Below are 17,142 nucleotides of genomic sequence, written 5' to 3' on the forward strand. Positions count from 1 at the left end.
CGCTTCAGTGCAGCTCCCAAAGCTCTAAAATAGTATCTGAAATTTTATACGTGTTTATTCACTCCCGCATTTTCATATATTTAAAACTAAGAAGTGTCCCTGGATATGTACATTAGTAGGGAAGGCTGCCTTACTGAATGTTACTGATTTACCAGACACCACTGGATACCATTTTTATGAATTATATACCCTTGTTTGAGGGCTTTACAAACCCACAGACATATTTAGCTTCTCTTTCATTTTGCCAAACCATCTGCATTTCTTCTTACAATGAAGTTGGTTGCATAATGGGTAAATTGGATTTAATGAGTTTTGCCAGATGGGTATCCCTTCGGGGTACTCCCTTCCAATTCATTTACGCAAATATAAACTTAATTCCCCAGACAATACCTGAAAGCATGGTAAGCTTCCAGATAATCATTAAGAGTTCTTTTCAGCTCGCCTTAATTTGGGAAAATACTTAAAGCTGTTTTCTTTTTTTTTGCCCCACCTTGTGTTTATGTCTTCCAGCCATTCCTTGCCCTCCCTGGATGTGAGGCTCTAAGTCTCAAAGGAGCCAAGCTGCAGGAGACTTTCCTGGTATCCTGTAGAAAAAGTTAGGCTTGAAAGCTTTCACTTGTATTTACCTCATGTTCAGCTCAACTGTGGACAAGTACAGGTGCCCACAGTTTTAACAAATTCCATCTCTCAGGACAAGAGACAATAACAACTCTTCACTCACTGAAGCCACATGGCCAGGTCCCAGTTTAGCAACATCTGGCTTTCCAAACAGAGAAAAAAGAATGAATAACACTGCTTAAACAGAGGACACATAACTTCATTAGTCCCCTGAAGCGTACAACAGACAGTTAGCATTTTTCTCATACTGAACCCAAGTACACATGGTCACGTTTCCTTCCAGGTCGCAGTTGGGACGGCAGATGTTCTCCCAGCATGTTATTCTCCTTGCATCCTGCGGTCAGGATTGCCAATTTATTCAGATTCCAGAGGATAAACAGGAGTTATCTCAATGAAGCAATTGTTCATCCCGCTACAAATTACATGAGATAATTTTGCAGGCTTCTCTTGGATTCCTGCCTCAGGGGAGCTAAAATGTGAAGGGGTGAGGAGCAGACCTCATGGCACAAAGCAAGAGGTGCTTGCACTTGCTTTCAGTAAAGATGACTCCTGCTGTCCTTCATGGCTGGAAGGGCACTGGAAAAAACATTTCATAGTCATTGTTAGGTCATTAACATGCCATTAATTTTTAATTTTTTTTGCTATATATTTTGGGCATTTGGGGACTCACCAATGCTAGTTCTCTATAAACTAATTTGTGTGATCAACAACAGCTAAATTCAATCTTCTTTGTTAGATAAGACACATACAGGTTTATCCTGAGACATTACAAAACAATTTTGCTAGGGTTGTAATAAAAAGAAAAAACTTGATTAAATGTACTGATAACAGCTGATATTGTTCAGCTGAATATCTTGAGTAATGAAAATTCAGCATTTGTTATAGAATATAGCAACTTAGAAAAGGGAAAAAAGATGAGCTGATAGATAGGCTGTTATCGAAGACAGTGCTGTGCTTACCACCCTTGTGCTGTTTGGAACTGGACAGAAAGATTTCCAGTCTTCACAACAAGGTCAGATAGCCAGTGGTCTTATTCTGCTGTTGCCCCAGCCTGAACTGTAATGGTCTTTCAAACTATGGCACCATATAGGAAAAGACTCTTCCAAGCATGTTACAGTTTCTGTAGCTGTACACCATAACTTCATGCATTTTACATGTTTCCTGGAGCTTGTGGAGTTGGAAATCTCCAGTGAATGGCTGGTTTGAAGAAAGGTAACCAGGGATGGCATGTTACCTTGTTAGGTATGTGCAGACCTGGAGCCATCAAGACGCAGACCCTGCCTTTGTACCAGTCTTGAAATAGTGAGATGCCACCTGGTTAATACAACAGCAGAGCAGCAGAAGAGAGAGTCTATAGGCAGAGGGTGCCAGTGATGCAATGGATAAATACCTTTTGGAAAAACTGAAGATGAAAGAAATCAACAGGCTTGGGATCTGTGAGACTAAACCAGAACGTTTCATCACCAGTTCAGAAGATTTAATTACACCTTCTGTTGGAATACTTGTCAAGATAACTTCTCTGGTGATCTATTTCGTGTATCCTTGATGCTACCCATGATGATACGTATCCTGACGATCCATGAAAACTCATGTTAAATACAGTAGGCTAATGACCTATATAGTGTATTTAATATAACAGAATTTCACCAAGGGTCTCTCTCAGTGAAGGAAGTTATCTTTCCATGGGATAAAATGAGCATTACTAAGCACAGCATATTGTGATTAGAGATATTTTTTTTCTTAGAAAGACAACTAATGTTCTCTTTTAAGACTTCTGTTATGTAAACACTTTCAGTTCAAGATTAAGTTCCCAGCCTTCTCTTGAATAAGCTAACTAGGCTGAAGTCTTTTTGTTAGACCTATTTTTGGCCTTGGATACTTTATGATCACTTTGAACTCTCTCCAAATTTTTAACACTGTAAAAATGCTGGATGTGAGAACTGGGTACATTTTAGAAGTAATCCTTCCCTTAGCATATGCAAAAATAATATAAATGTTTTCATACACACATGTCTTTTCAGCCACCATGTGTTCACATCTTTTGGTTCATTTATTTATTTACAGTGATTTTAAAGTCCTCCTCAGAGATAGCTTTCTACATAGTTGGCTGTGCAGATCTGGTTTTACTAAACTTACTTTCCTGACAAAGATCATTTACTTGGAACAAAACAAACCAGACCTGAGTCTATAGTTAAGTTTACCGTAACTCCTCCTCCACTGGTCTCTTTGGGAGAGTCTCCACTCAGAGTTTGAACGTCACCTTTACTGAGGCTGAACCTGGAAAGTTTCAGTCTGAAAACAAAGGCTCCATCAAAGCTGGAAGCAACTCAAAATAAGTTATATAGTGTGGGAAAGCTAAGGAAGCTACTTGCATTGTTTAGACAACTTTGAGTATATGAGTCACAGGCAATGAGGAAAGGAACCATCCTTTAAAATGTAAATTCAGAAATCAGCATTTGGGACAGCTTAAATAAGCTTTTGTTGCTTGCTTGTAGATGTTGGTTACTATAGCTACCTGATGTAGCCTTTATTTTTAATATATATTGCACATAGACTAAAAATATTCCGCCAAGAAAGAATTACAGGAGGATAAGATGCTATTCTCATAAATACTGATTTTTAGTTTAATATTATAGACCATTTATTTAAGTAGCTTTGTGAGTTGAATCACAAGATCATACAGCTACGTCTGTCTCTGTAGTTCTTTCTGTGTATGATGAAGCTAATGTAAAGAGGTACTGACATATGTAGCCTTTTGTCTAGATTAGGTTACCTGCAAACTGCCTTAGAGTTCATCGTGTCAGCTCAACGCCTCTGTATCTTTTGCGGAACCATTTTCCCTTCATTTTGAAAATATAACAAGAGAGCTGGTTGATAATATTCTGGAGGAACTGGAGCTTTGCGTAATGTTGCTGGAAGCCTGGCCTGGAGAGGGACAGGGTGATGCTGGATTTGAATTGCCCAGGCGTTGGAAGTTGCAAGGCATTTAGCTTTTTGCACTATTTTGCCATTCACAGATGATACAACATCAACTGATGAGCTGTATCCATAGCAGAAATATTTTAAAGTGTACTTGGTTTTGGTAATGGTATAAGAGGAATCTTATACCATACATAGAAAACTTGAATCTAAAATGCAGTAAGACTGAACATGTATTTTGAGTAAATCTATGTCATATTGCTAGGAAGGTTGTCTGGCTGAGCTGACCTCGCGTAGAAATGTTTATCAGCTTCTAGTTGCCCCATCCTTGGCTCTGGTACTTGGTGTCCTCCCACCTTATTCTTGTCACTTCCAGAGGCATTGTTCCTTGTTGCTTTACTGTTCTCAGTGCACGGCATTTTTAAGGCTATAGCAATTTATCTCGAGAGCTGACAGGACATTTTAAAACTTCTTTTTGGTCAAAAATGTCAAGTAGCCAACATTGGTATGGATCCTGATGACTCTTGTGATTGAGAACCACCTGAGGAGGTAAGGTTGTTGCAACATTGTCTTTCTTCCCAGTGATAAATTTAAAGTGACACTTTTAAAGCAATCAGTTTGAATCCCAGAGATTTTTCTTTGGAAAAAATTTAAGACTAAATTGTTTGAAAACTTTGTTGAGTAAATGCAATTTGGAACACTAAAAGACAAAACTCTGAGTTTTGAAAAATTTAGTCTTGGACTTGTCCTGTGTGAGGGAAGAAAAAAAAATCTTAATCTGAAGCTCTCGAGAGTCTGCAAACAGGAAAATGCTTTCACATTTAGCTGTTGATTTGTTTTGCTTCATTTTTGGTGCCTCACCCTTAGAATAAAGATTATTAAATGGCAGTCTGCAATTTGTAAACAGACTTTTCTCCTAATGGTTTGACTTTGTTTTTCTCACTTTATATATTATAGCCTACTCCAAAAATTTCAAAGACCCTTAACAGCAGAGTAGGTGAGGGCCATACGAGCATGCAACTAGAGGAACTAGTGAACGTGTGATTCCCAGCAGAGAATGGCAACATTCATTTCCACAGCGGGTTTCGTATCTGTTGAAGTCTTTCTTGTTAACAGTATTAAAAGTATCATATGTAGAAATCGTCTTCAGGATGTTAAAAGATTATCATGTTATCGCCAAGAGCAAGCATGCAGTATCTGCTTCCAAACAAATGCAATAACTGCTTGCTTTTAAATCAGCACAAGATTGCCTCTTTCAGCTTTATTAATATGTTTAATGTTAGTGAGACGGTTGTTGCTGTTTCAGGGGCTGTTTACTGTGAATATTGGAAACAAACTGATATTAAAGCTAGAGTCTAGCTCTGATTCTCCCACTGTCTGATTATGATGATGATCCTTTTTCATAAGCATATGCAGAGGAACATCTTTCTGCATGATTTGTCCTAATTTACGTAAAACCAAGATCAATGTGTGTTGCTCCTTCAACTTCTACCTAATATCCACGTCCTCCTATGGGTATCAGATGCTTTGTGAACCATTAACCACTGTAATCACGTGAACACAGGTGCTCCTATGAAAAACAAGAGAAGCCCTTGGGAAGCAAACTTCTGTGATAACTGCTGCATCAGAGATGCTGCCAAGGCTGACAGCCTCTCCAGTGCCTCTCCTGGGCTGAAAAAGTTGGAAGTTTCTTAGTGAGCCCTCCAATAGGCACGTTTTTCTCTCCACTGTGGGAAGGATTGGTGCAGGATGAAGATGCTGACCCACTGGTGTCTATTTTTGGTCTGTTCCTTTTGGTCAGTGTGGCTTAACCCAGCTGTTATTTCATTGCACTTGCTCATCGTCTTTTTTATCAGCGTAGCAGAGCCACCCAGCTTCTGTTGGGCTAATAAAAATGCATCTCTCCTACCCAAGTGCGCCAGGGCAGCTGGCCTCTACAAAGGTGTGGTATTTTTTTTAACCCCTCTTCTCTTTCTCTTCTTTTGTGGCAGACTGCTGCCTTGCCCAAACGATGAGCAAAGCCAAACTCCATTCCAGAAGCATTGCTGAGTCTCTGGCTAGTCCTGTGAGCAGCCTGCCAGCTCCACTGGCCAAACTAAATGTCTGCATTAGCCCTAAGGGAGAAGGATGAACCATTTTATGGCAGCTGTAAAAGGTCATATAGTAAACACCAGTGCTACTGCTCATCTGTTGTCCCAGCTGATCCAAGTAGTTTGGATGTGTGTGTGGGATGCACGTGAGCAAGCAGTTCAAAGTTCTCTCCTGGCTCTTCAAGATTCAGGTTACAAACTAGAGAATTAGCAAAACTTAGTTGATTAATTTGGGCTTGTTCTATCTAGTTTGAGAGTGGTCGTTCAAATGAAATGGGTCTCAAGACCTATAACACTTGAAAACCTTTGTCTTAAAATACACATTCTGCCTTTTCTGCATAAATCTGTGCAAGGTCCGGGGCTTTTTGGCCTTGTTTGTTTGTTTGTTTGTAAGCATGGGGACATTCCAAGAGATTATCATTTCAATCATTTATCAGCAGTCCTGGCTAGCCAGGGAGATCCCAGTTGACTGGAAGTTAGCGAATGTGACACCCACCTACAGGAAGGGCCAGAAGGAGGATCCGGGGAACTACAGGCCTGTCAGTCCAACCTCGGTGCCAGTGAAGGTTATGGAGCGGATCATCTTGAGTGCCATCACATGGCACATACAGGACAACCAGGTGGTCAGGCCCAGTCAGCATGGGGTTATGAAAGGCAGGTCCTGCTTGACCAACCTGATCTCCTTCTATGACAAGGTGACTCGCTTAGTGGAAGAGGGGAAGGCTGTGGACGTTGTCAACCCAGACTTCAGTAAAACTTTTGACACCATTTCCCACAGCATTCACCCAGAGAAACAGGCTGCTCACTGCTTGGATGGGCATACTCTTCAATGGGTAAAAGCTGGCTGGATGGCCGAGCCCAAAGTGTGGTGGTGAAAGGAGTTAAATCCAGTTGGTGGCTGGTCACAAGTGGTGTTCCCCAGGGCTCAGTACTGGGGCCAGTTCTGTTTAATATCTTTATCAATGATCTGGACAAGGGGATCGAGTGCACCCTCAGTAAGTTTGCAGACAACACCAAGTTGAGTGGGGGGTTGATCTGCTTGAGGATCGGAAGGCTCTACAGAGGGATCTGGACAGGCTGGATTGATGGGCCAAGGCCAACTGTATGAGGTTCAACAAGGCCAAGTGCCAGGTCCTGCACTTGGGTCACAACACCCCCATGCAACACTACAGGCTTGGGGAAGAGTGGCTGGAAAGTTGCCCGATGGAAAAGGACCTGGGGGTGTTGGTTGACAGCCAGCTGAATACGAGCCGGCAGTGTGCCCAGGTGGCTGAGAAGACCAACAGCATCCTGGCCTGTATCAGAAATCGTGCAGCCAGCAGGAGCAGGGAGGTGGTTGTTCCCCTGTACTCAGCACTGGTGAGGCCGCACCTCGAGTACTGTGTTCAGTTTTGGGCCCCTCACTACAAGACAGACATCGAGTTGCTGGAGCGTGTCCAGAGAAGGGCAACCAAGCTGGTGAGGGGCCTGGAGCACAAGTCTTATGAGGAGCAACTGAGGGAACTGGGGTTGTTTAGTCTGGAGAAAAGGAGGCTGAAGGCAGACCTTATTGCTCTCTACAACTACCTGAAAGGAGGCTGTAGCAACATGGGGGTCGGTCTCCTCTCCCAAGTAGCAAGCGATAGGACAAAAGGAAACGGCCTCAAGTTGTGCCACGGGAAGTTTAGGCTGGATATTAGGAAAAATTTCTTCACCCAAAGGGTTGTCAAGCATTGGAACAGGCTGCCCAGGGAAGTGTTTGAGTCACCATCCCTGGAGGTATTTAAAAGACATGTAGATGTGGCACTTAGGGACATGGTTTAGTGGTGGACTTGGCAGTGTTAGGTTAACAGTTAGACTCGATGATCTTAAGGGTCTTTTCCAACCTAAATGAGTCTATAAATATCTAAAAGTCTAATGTTGTTTCACAGTCAGGGATATACTAGAAATCTAACTTGGCTTCTCCTAAGAACAGAATCAAACTGTTGCTGTTCTTGTGATTAGTTTTCATGTTACGAGTTTAGTAGCCCCTTTCCTTCTGCTTCCAGAGGTGGTTTTGCAATGTGTTTACATGTTCTCATTTCCTTCAGCCTTATCTCTCTGCAGGGATGTATTCGGGAGATGGCTTGAAACATCCAATAATGCTACTAATCTCAAATTCTTGTCTTTAAGAAAGTTTTGCTTATTTTGTATGCTACCGATTATATTCTGCAGAAGAACAGAGAAGTTTTATTGTCCTGGAGTACTTCCTACTCTCCCCTCTTCCCCCCCCCCCCCCAATGATAGTTATGCCAGAATTTTGACTCATCTAATTACATTATTCAGAGTCTTTCCATATTAGGAAAATTATCTGCAAACTTTGGTGAGTTAAAAAAGAAAAGACAACTTTTTCCTGCTCTCTGTTGCTGCTGTATCCCCTTACATACCGTAATGTGAAGATATCCTTTACGTTCTTCACTGACTTCATTTGGAGGGATTGGGATGATGACAAAAGCTGTGAGAAATACTCAGCTCTGGTTGAGGAACTATTTGTGCTGCAGTGAGTCACCATTTTTAGAAAAAACATCTGGTAACATATAAAATCTTGTGTTTGGACTTGATTCGTTATCAAAGTAGCGTTAAAGAAGAACCAGCAACTAGAGAAGCTGATGAATACTGGAAAACATACTGTGCTATGTGAACTGCTGAAGATATGGGGGACCTACATCTCTGGTAACACTTTGCGGTCATTAGCTACCTGAAAATTTAGAAAAAAAAACCACAAAAAAGTAAAAAGAACTATTCCAAGGTATGTTTGTTGCTTTTTATCTTCTAAAAATTACTTTTTGTTAACAAGTGCTATGGTTGTAAATTAAAAAATTCATAATTGTGCCTCAGGCTTATAACATTAGCAATGGCATTATTACAAAGAAGTAAACCACCTGATGTTGCCATTTTCCTATAGGGCTACTAAAAAGGTAAAATTTAGATCTCTAGTAGTCCTATCTTAGTTAAGGTTTGGTGAAGGACTGGTCTGTGCTAATAATTAGCAGCTACAGCACTATACTGCATCTCAAGAGAGCATGTGTGTAGATTCACACTCTAAATATACTATGATAAATGAGATTAAGATTTTAAAATCACTTAGCAACGAAATATGGGTGCCTGTGCAGCTGCCCTAACACACTGCAGAAGTCTTTGACAGCCATGACCACAAGCTACTTTTGAGCCTCCTCCTAAGGCAGCAGCTCCTGGGATTGCCTGCCCACCACTTTTCTCCGTGTGTTTCTGAAATTCACGTCAGACTTCATAAAACTGGCTCAAGGGCTGAGCTTCACCACTAATTTTCAATGAGTTTGAATAGTGCAAACAGGCAGACAACTACATGCCATGGACTTGCATACTTTAAAGTCAGTTCCATAGCAAACCATGTTTCATCGGTTCTGGGGTCCATAAAAGAATTGCATTTTTTAATTGGATGTCTGCTTTGTTTAATGCAGAGCCTGAGCGGTACCCACTGAATGCAAAACTGATTTATTACCATCCTCATTTAGTCCATTTTACTACAAACAAATGTTTACATTCAATCCAATACTATGTGTATTTAACATTTCCAGCATGATCTCTTACTAGTCTTCAGGTGAAAGTACATTGGTTCAGTATGAAAATTAATGAGTGTATTATTCCACCGCTCCTAGTGAGGAGCAGAGAGCTTTTGTCACTGTTTTAGAGGTAAAAATTAAGGTAAAAATTGTTCAGTGGGGAAAAAAAGATTCTTTCCTTTGAATAGTCTAGGGCTTGTTTTCCAGATTATTTAGCAATTTGTAAGTATTTTGAAATTGCAGTTTTCACTGCCTGCATATCCACAGGCTAATGTGTAGATGCCTTACATGTTGTACACAGAATATAAAGAATGTACAAGTAATGTGAAACTGGATTAAATCTTCTGTCTGGAATTACATGGGAAATCTGGCAGTGCTGGGGAAAAAAAAAACCTCTTTTCTCATGTAAATGAGCATATAAATTCCTTAATTATGACTTGAGTGGTTATGTACCAGAAGTACTCATGACCAGAAACATTTTATATTTTAAGAGGGGTAGTAGGGCAGAATGTTCTGGGCAAAATGTTCTATTTGGTATCTGGCACAGTATAATAAAAATTTTTTTGCTTTTTACTATATGTCCTGGTATTAGATAACGTGCTGTGTTTTAATCCTAACTTTTACATCCATGGTCTTTAGTTGTCCTGAGACTTTTGAGCTCTGATCAGCACCTGGTATTTATGGATTCTTTCTTCCACCTTGGTTCCTTAAATTCATCTTCAGTTGGATTAAGAGAACTCCTAACATCAACATCTACCCTTCCTCCCACTACAGATGCTCATATCATACCAGCAAAGCTCCTACTTTGGACAGTGCCAGACTTCTGAGTCACTCGAAGATTTAAAAAAAATTAAAGTTTATAATGGTGCCTTGGAAAATATGACATCACTGGGAGGTTCTCACAAAAGTTTTCTGCTCTGAGAGCATCCGGCAGGCCATGCTTATACAGTTCCTACCATGCAGGGTTTGGATCATCCTTGATCCTCAAATTCTTTCTTGCCACCAAATCCCAGAATTGATCAGGCCTGCAGAGTGAAGGGGTAAAAATTGGAGGACAAGTAGAAAACAGATGTAGAAAACATTTTTGTAGAAAACATCTTCAGGAATGTCACTTATCAGTGCATGGAATGAAGCAGAGTTCTGATGTACAAAAACATAGAATTAAAATGACAATAAATCCACAATGAAATGGTGATCTACATTATATGATACTCAAACTCCATCGAAGCAGTTTTGGCCCTATCTGTATTAGCTCATCAAACAAATGTTATAAAGGTGCTATGCTGGAAGAGTGTGTTTAGACTTCAGCACTTGTTCTCAAACATGAGTCAAAGCCCGGAGCCTTGACATTTCATGAAGCTAAAGTTTATTTTGAGGATTTGGACGTGGCAAGCAGGTCATCTGAGCAGCTGAGCACAAAAGGAATAACCAACCAAAATGGTTATTGTGCTGGAATTATCCATGGTGCAGCATGAAAATGGGAAATCAGTTGAAAACGCAATTATCTTCTAAGATGCTTTACAGTAAATAACATCACCAAAAAAACCCCAACACTTGAGGTATCTTTTCATCTCCCTTGGAAGCCTTCCTGAACTCCTAGGTACCACCCACTGCGTATCTTTTCAGAACTGGACCTTCAACTTTCTGTTCTCCATCCGTAGGTGAGAATCTTGGGCCATCACTACAGTGATAGTGGCAGATGGCACAGAGCTACATGAACAAATACATTATTATTCTTTCCACTCACTAGAGTTGAGAATTTTATTTTTCTTGCAATTTCTTTCCTTGGAAAGTGCACTGATGCAGTTGAGACAACTCTTATTCCCCCCCCGCAAAAAACCCCAAACCAATTGGCTGCACTGAGCAACTAATTCCTTTAGTAGAAGGAAAGAGGAACAGTGGGGAATTGCACACCAGACACCGACTATAGGTCAGGAGCTTAGATGTGCACAAAAACAGTAGCTAGGAAAGAAAAAGCAGTTCTTATGTATTTTCCAGTACAGTCTTTCTGAATGTCTCTTTGCCGATAGCAGCGTGGGAGGAAAACTTGGAATTCCAAAATACAGCCCTGGTATCTAAAAAGCTCTTCGCAAAAGCAACTGAATGCAGGAAACAGAACAGGGCAGAAGATTTTTAAATTGCTCTTAAAATTTGAAACTTTACTTTTACTTTTTTTTCAGTTTCTGCAAATGCAGGAAGCGGTGCTCACTCTTTCCTGTCCGGGTGAAAGATTTTTCAGTGGACACTCCATTCCAGCAACATGATAATTTGAACACAGCTTTAGGAAGTTGGTACAGTAGAGACCATGCAGTCATTTTCCCAGGAGAATATGAGGCTGTAAACTTATCTCTGTTAACTAGAGACATTATTATTGGACCTTAGGGTTGTGTTCTCTTATAATTCACCTCTGTTTTTATGAACCACAGCTCAAAAGCAGTCCTGATTAATGGTTCTTAGCAAACGGTAGGGAAAAGTACATTTACCAGAGCTTTTCACAGGATTAAAAAGTGTGAAAATAAACAGCAGAGTATAATTTGCTAGCTACTGCCTAGGGAAAAAATACTGTGCAACTGGAATACAGTATAGCAGGAATTCAGTGAAAAATCAGTTTCATAAAATATATGTATATCTAAAATATACATATTTTAAAGCAGCATAAAGTTAAGCAGTAATAGCACCTGTAAAGTAGGCAGGTCCTCTTCCCTGATGACTCTTGAAAGGTGTGATTTGGGTTTTGGGTTTTTTTTAATCAGAATATCCACATCAGCACTGCATTTAACGCTCCCATAAGGTGACAAGTTTAGTAAGAAATTAGCATCAGCAAACTTTCCAGCCACGCTTCAGCAAATCACACCTTGCAGATTTAAAGCCTGCAAGCACTGTTTATCTAAATGCCTGCACTCACTTGCACATGTTTCCTTGTTCAGGTTGATGCCTACACCGTCCTATGGTCTTGCATCTTGCAAAATACAGCATTGGGTTCCCAGACCATTTTTTGTGCTTTTTAGTATCCTGGAAATAATACAGAGGGACTCCTTCAGCTGCTCGTCAGTTCTGGTGTGCCGTTCTAACATGCATTACCTCCAGGGGAGAACGGTCACTGAAATACAACCTGTTAAAGCCCTTCTGCCACACGAAGGCTTGTGCTGACCGGTAAAGCAAAGCTCCCAGTAAAAATACAGATAAATTGAAGCTATTTCAGTCTTTTAGCCCCACCTTTTCTGCCCAGACACAGACACACTGAAAATGCATGTGCTTCACTAACACTAAGGCAGCATCTCTTGCTTCTTTAAATGACCTCCTCATCCTTCTAGACCGAACTTGCTTTCAAAAACCAGTGCCTCATGCAAAACTACTGGTGAGGACTTTTTATTCAGCTTATTTTAAAGATGCCTTAATGCATGGCAGTGTCAGGAGAAAAGAACCAGGAGGCTAGAGAACAGGCGACGAGGGAGGTGTGGAACGAGGTGACAGAAAATGTCAGTGAATCTCAGAGCTTGTGTGTGCCAGTGAAGCGTGCCCTTCTGCTGCATAGAGCAAGACCACATGCTCTTGACAGACAATGTTTGAACCGAGAAAGTGCTTTTAGGCAGCCATTTTCAGGTCTTTCTCCTGTCAAAGCTCTGGGTGAGCTTCTGCTGAGAACTGTTTATCTCTTCATCTTTTTTGCTGTTTTTAAACTCTAATCGCATCTCTTTTTCAGAGACAGGTAAAGCATCACTGTCTTCTATGCTGAGCCTCCCGCCCTGATAAAGTTGTATCTGTGACATTAGCTTTCCTCTGGCTGGCATTCCTCACCCCATTTTTGATCTGGAGGCAGGAGAAGAGATCCATTAGGTAATTGCAATGCTAATTTGGTTGGTTTTCTTAGGAACAAATTCAGTACAGGCACACTTTTAATGCATGCTTTACAGATCAAGCACAAGTGTTTCTAAATAACTCCATAGAAAGAGTCTTCCTATAAAGAAACTGCTTAAGCGCAAAGATTTCCTTTCAAGAGAAGGACCCATCCTCCTTGGAGGTGGTGGTCTTGAGATCAGTGGGATACCATTAATGCTGATGCCACAACTGACTGCTTAGTTTTCCTTTAAATGTTCTCCAAATAAAGATCATAGCGTAGTTCTGTTGAGTTCCTCTCCATCGGTGGAAATCTCCCTACGGCTAGAGACGTTTTTCAGTTCTTACCCTGGAGCATGTTACATGATGTGCTGCCTGACTATTACTGTGTAGAGGAGATTAATCTTCTGCATATTTACTCTAACAGAGCCATAAAAGACTCACAGCCATCCTCTGTACCTGACCAAGTACCACCTCAAAGACAAAAGCTTCAAACGTGCTGTGTTTCTCACCTCTCTTGCACAGAGATACACAGTCTATGCCTTTGCGGTTTGTGCTCTGCTCACCAGGCGTTTGAAACAGAGCCGTCAGTTTGTGTGCACAGCCTTCATGTTTTGTTTAATGCAGCATGGTGCACGCCATCAGGCAGGCAAGCACAGGTCCAGAAAGTAAGATAAAAAGTGTGTTTCATGGCAACTTTGTAACTTGTTGGTAGCGTTGTTTATGTGAGAAGTTTTAAAACAAGCAAATTAAAAATTCAAGTAACTAACTAACAAGTGTTATCCTTCCTATTATGGTTTTGACACTATTGTCACTATTCCTCTTCTCCTTTTTCCCTTGGAACTGGAAAACCAGAAAAACCCATGATTGTTTCTGAACCCCCTCATGAGAGCTCTACGGTATCAAAAGCCCAAGATACAAAACTGACGCACCTTAGGTCGGTACAGCAGAGAACGAGCAGTCAATAGTGTCGCGGCTGCTGCATCTGGCATCCATGCTCACTAGGGCTTCCCTGACCGTCACAGATCATGAAATTACTGGAGCTCAGGTAGCTCTTTCTTCCTGAATTTCAGATAATGAAATTTGTTGTACAAGAGATGTGAGCACTCTGGCAAGCTGGCTTTTTGAAACAAAGCACAGATCAATTTACTGACACAGTAAACTCATTGCAAGCTCGGTTTGTACTGTGAAAACGTACATGTCGTTTCAGGTTAATTTTCAGTTTTCTGTACCCATGCTGCTTAAGCTCCTCATTAGCATGTCAATCCTTGTTTAGACTGCGCTATTCATTTCTGGCACGGGAAGTGTAGGCAAGGATTACTGCTTTCCCACTTAACTGGTCCTGATGGATTACGTATTAAAAACCAGACTGAATATTGTTAAGCAGTATTTTCATGCTTGACACTCCTTCATATGTGAAACATTAGCACATAGATAAAACCAAGCTATAATTTCTAGATGCTAAATAGTCCACGTCGCCTTCCCCTGCCACAGCGGAGGTTACCTCAGGACTGGGTAACCTTGCAAGCTCCACCCTGGCAGCAACTCCCGACATAAGCATGTGACCTACACAATTTCATATGTTATTACACCTGGCTGTACCCTTAAGCGCCCATTAATTTTTTTAACAATTCTTACAAGCAACATGAAATCAGATATATCTTTTTTTGTTAACAAACAGGGCTCTGCAGTTGAGCTGTACACAAGAAGCACAGCCATCTTAGAGACTTATAAAATTCATCATTGTACTAGTACCAGAACCAGTGAGACCCCACATCACAGCCAGGGGGGCATTAATGTTAAGGTAACATTTTATGGTCTTTTTCCAGTAATAGTAGATAAGAGCTTTACAGTTACAAAATCAGAATAATTTTTGTAAATTGACCTGAAAAACATCAACTTCACTCTAAAAGGGCATTTCTTTAGCTAGGATTTAACATCAAAGCACCCTCAATTAAAACTGGGTTTAGCCAGTATCATAGAATATTGTACAGACACCTGATAGTCCCTGGTACCCTATTCCACCTCCTAAAACTTTCTACATTAGAAGCAGGGAAAAAACTAATGGTAACAACGTAGCTGAAAGCAGACTGCGGCAAAGGGCCCCACTAGGCATCAAGACCTGATAAGAACAATAAAACCTTAACTGAGAGAGAGCAGGACTCTGCCACTGAAGCACCAGCAAGGCTGCTCTCTGAAGGGAGGCCAGCTCACTAGAGTTCATCTGAATTTTTTCCAGTATCTCCAGTTCCGTTTCTGCACACACACAGACTGAGGCAGTGCTGAACAGCCTATTGCTGTAGGGCCCTCTCTTAAGCTCTGGTCTGTGCTCACCTTGCACCCATCTCTCCTGCCTCCTGTTTAAACGCTGACTTCTTTTGAAAACCAGTAACAGCTAGGGGAAGCTAGAAAGCTTTAACAGATACTAGATCATACTGAAACCTTGTAGACTTGATACTGAAATTATTAAGTATAGTTCTCTTTAAAACTACTGGACATCTGCTTCATGTTTTCAGTTTTGTGGTAGGAACACAACTGAGATAATGCAATGTTTGAGGGGCAAGCCAAGGAAAGCAAGTTTTGTCTGGATGCAATAAATACAGATGTGGAAAGGGAAGGTGGCTAACACTACAGCACATCTTTCAATGTCCATTCCTTCTGATTCCCTAACAGGTTGTTCCTGAACCCAAACTGGAAAAGAAAAATAATCGCATTTTCAGGAATGGTGGCACAGAGTGACTATTCTTCAATCTACAGAAAAGTCTACAGTAGCAGAAACGGTTGTGGAGTCTACTGCACCAGATGATGCAGAAGAAGATACAAACTCCAAATTAATTCCAGATTTAAGTTTGGAGATGAATACTGATGCACTTGATGATATCAAAGATAGCTGTGTAATTCACAGCTGGATATCTAAGCTTCATATGGCATTCGGCTTTTAGCAGTTTTGGTTAAAGAACAGTGCTTCACCCTCACCTAGTTTTTAAGAGCTCATTAGAAATACAAAAAATTTTGGACTTGCTTTAAACTTCACTCAAACACCAACATCTCCCACACCCCAGTAAGCGCAACTAATTACTGTTCTGAGTACACATTCCAGCTGGATTAGCAGGGAGGTTAATCTCATCAGACTCAGTAATGTAACAGGATTCATACCGAGCTGTGCCCACAGGCATCTTCCTCTGCTGCTGCAGCACAAAGTGTGCGCAAGAGCTGCAGTACCCGCCTGCTGCTGCCCCAGGCCAGCACAGCTGGGTTTGTGGCCACGCAATAGGAGGCAAGGGAGCCCAACCAGTTTGGGCCAAAAAACCCACCCTCATTCATACACACACATTTATTGTAAGCTGGAGCGCTTCTCTCATCTTGTTCACACACATGTTCCTGCACAACACAGCCTGAGCATAGAAACCCTGGAGAGTAATCTGTACCTGCAGGTACACCGTGTCATGCACCCCTGCTCCAGGGCACTTCCCAGGTACTCGTCTGGGAGGTACGGAGGAAACCACACCTCACTGGAGTGCTTCTGATCCCCTCTGTGTTGATATACTTCTGCAAGCACCAGGCAGCCAGCTGAGCTTTGAACGTCTGGAATCCACAGGCTGCAATTTCAATAAATTCTTATTAAAGAATTGCTCTCTCTCACACGCATTTGGAAGAATGAAGCATTACTATTTTGGAGTAGCAATGTAAATGAACACTGCCTCAGATGAAGGTTATGGTTCGTGCTTCTGACATCGCTTCAGGTTCTGCAGAGACAAGCAGCATCACAACAGTCTTGAAAAAGGTATTCCATGTTCCCGCGTTATCTGGATCAGCAGAAGAGCTCCTCAGCTGCCGTGCCAGGAGGTGTTAACACGGCGTGCAGTAGGCCAGTGGCTGGCTGCAAAGGAACCAAGTGCTGCCTGGCATGGATAGAAAACCACTGCAGCAAGGCCTATTTGCACTGTTTGTTAGACAACAAAGAAAAATCCCCAGTGAAGCCAAGTGCTGTAATTTGAAATTTGTTTGGCAGAGAATGGTTTTAGACACTGAAAAGGTTTCCTCAGAACGCCTTATAACTCCTACAACCAAAACTAACAACAGACAGCTGCAAAATATAAATCCAAATACAAAATTAA

General features: G+C 41.3%; 1 protein-coding gene across 1 annotated transcript; it reads left to right on the forward strand.

Moving 5' to 3' along the window:
* Nucleotides 1-287: 287 nt before the first annotated feature.
* Nucleotides 288-17,039, forward strand: SHCBP1L (SHC binding and spindle associated 1 like). The gene is given in 11 exon segments (XM_069790725.1): nucleotides 288-291; nucleotides 1,980-2,140; nucleotides 3,408-3,607; nucleotides 6,022-6,377; nucleotides 7,974-8,123; nucleotides 8,126-8,282; nucleotides 11,338-11,566; nucleotides 12,891-12,896; nucleotides 13,962-14,072; nucleotides 14,706-14,828; nucleotides 15,698-17,039. Coding segments are annotated over 11 exon segments (1,563 nt in total). The 3' UTR covers nucleotides 15,764-17,039.
* The last annotated feature ends 103 nt before the right edge of the window (nucleotides 17,040-17,142 follow it).

Source organism: Haliaeetus albicilla, chromosome 8 (assembly GCF_947461875.1).
Source record: "Haliaeetus albicilla chromosome 8, bHalAlb1.1, whole genome shotgun sequence".
NCBI lineage: Eukaryota > Metazoa > Chordata > Aves > Accipitriformes > Accipitridae > Haliaeetus > Haliaeetus albicilla.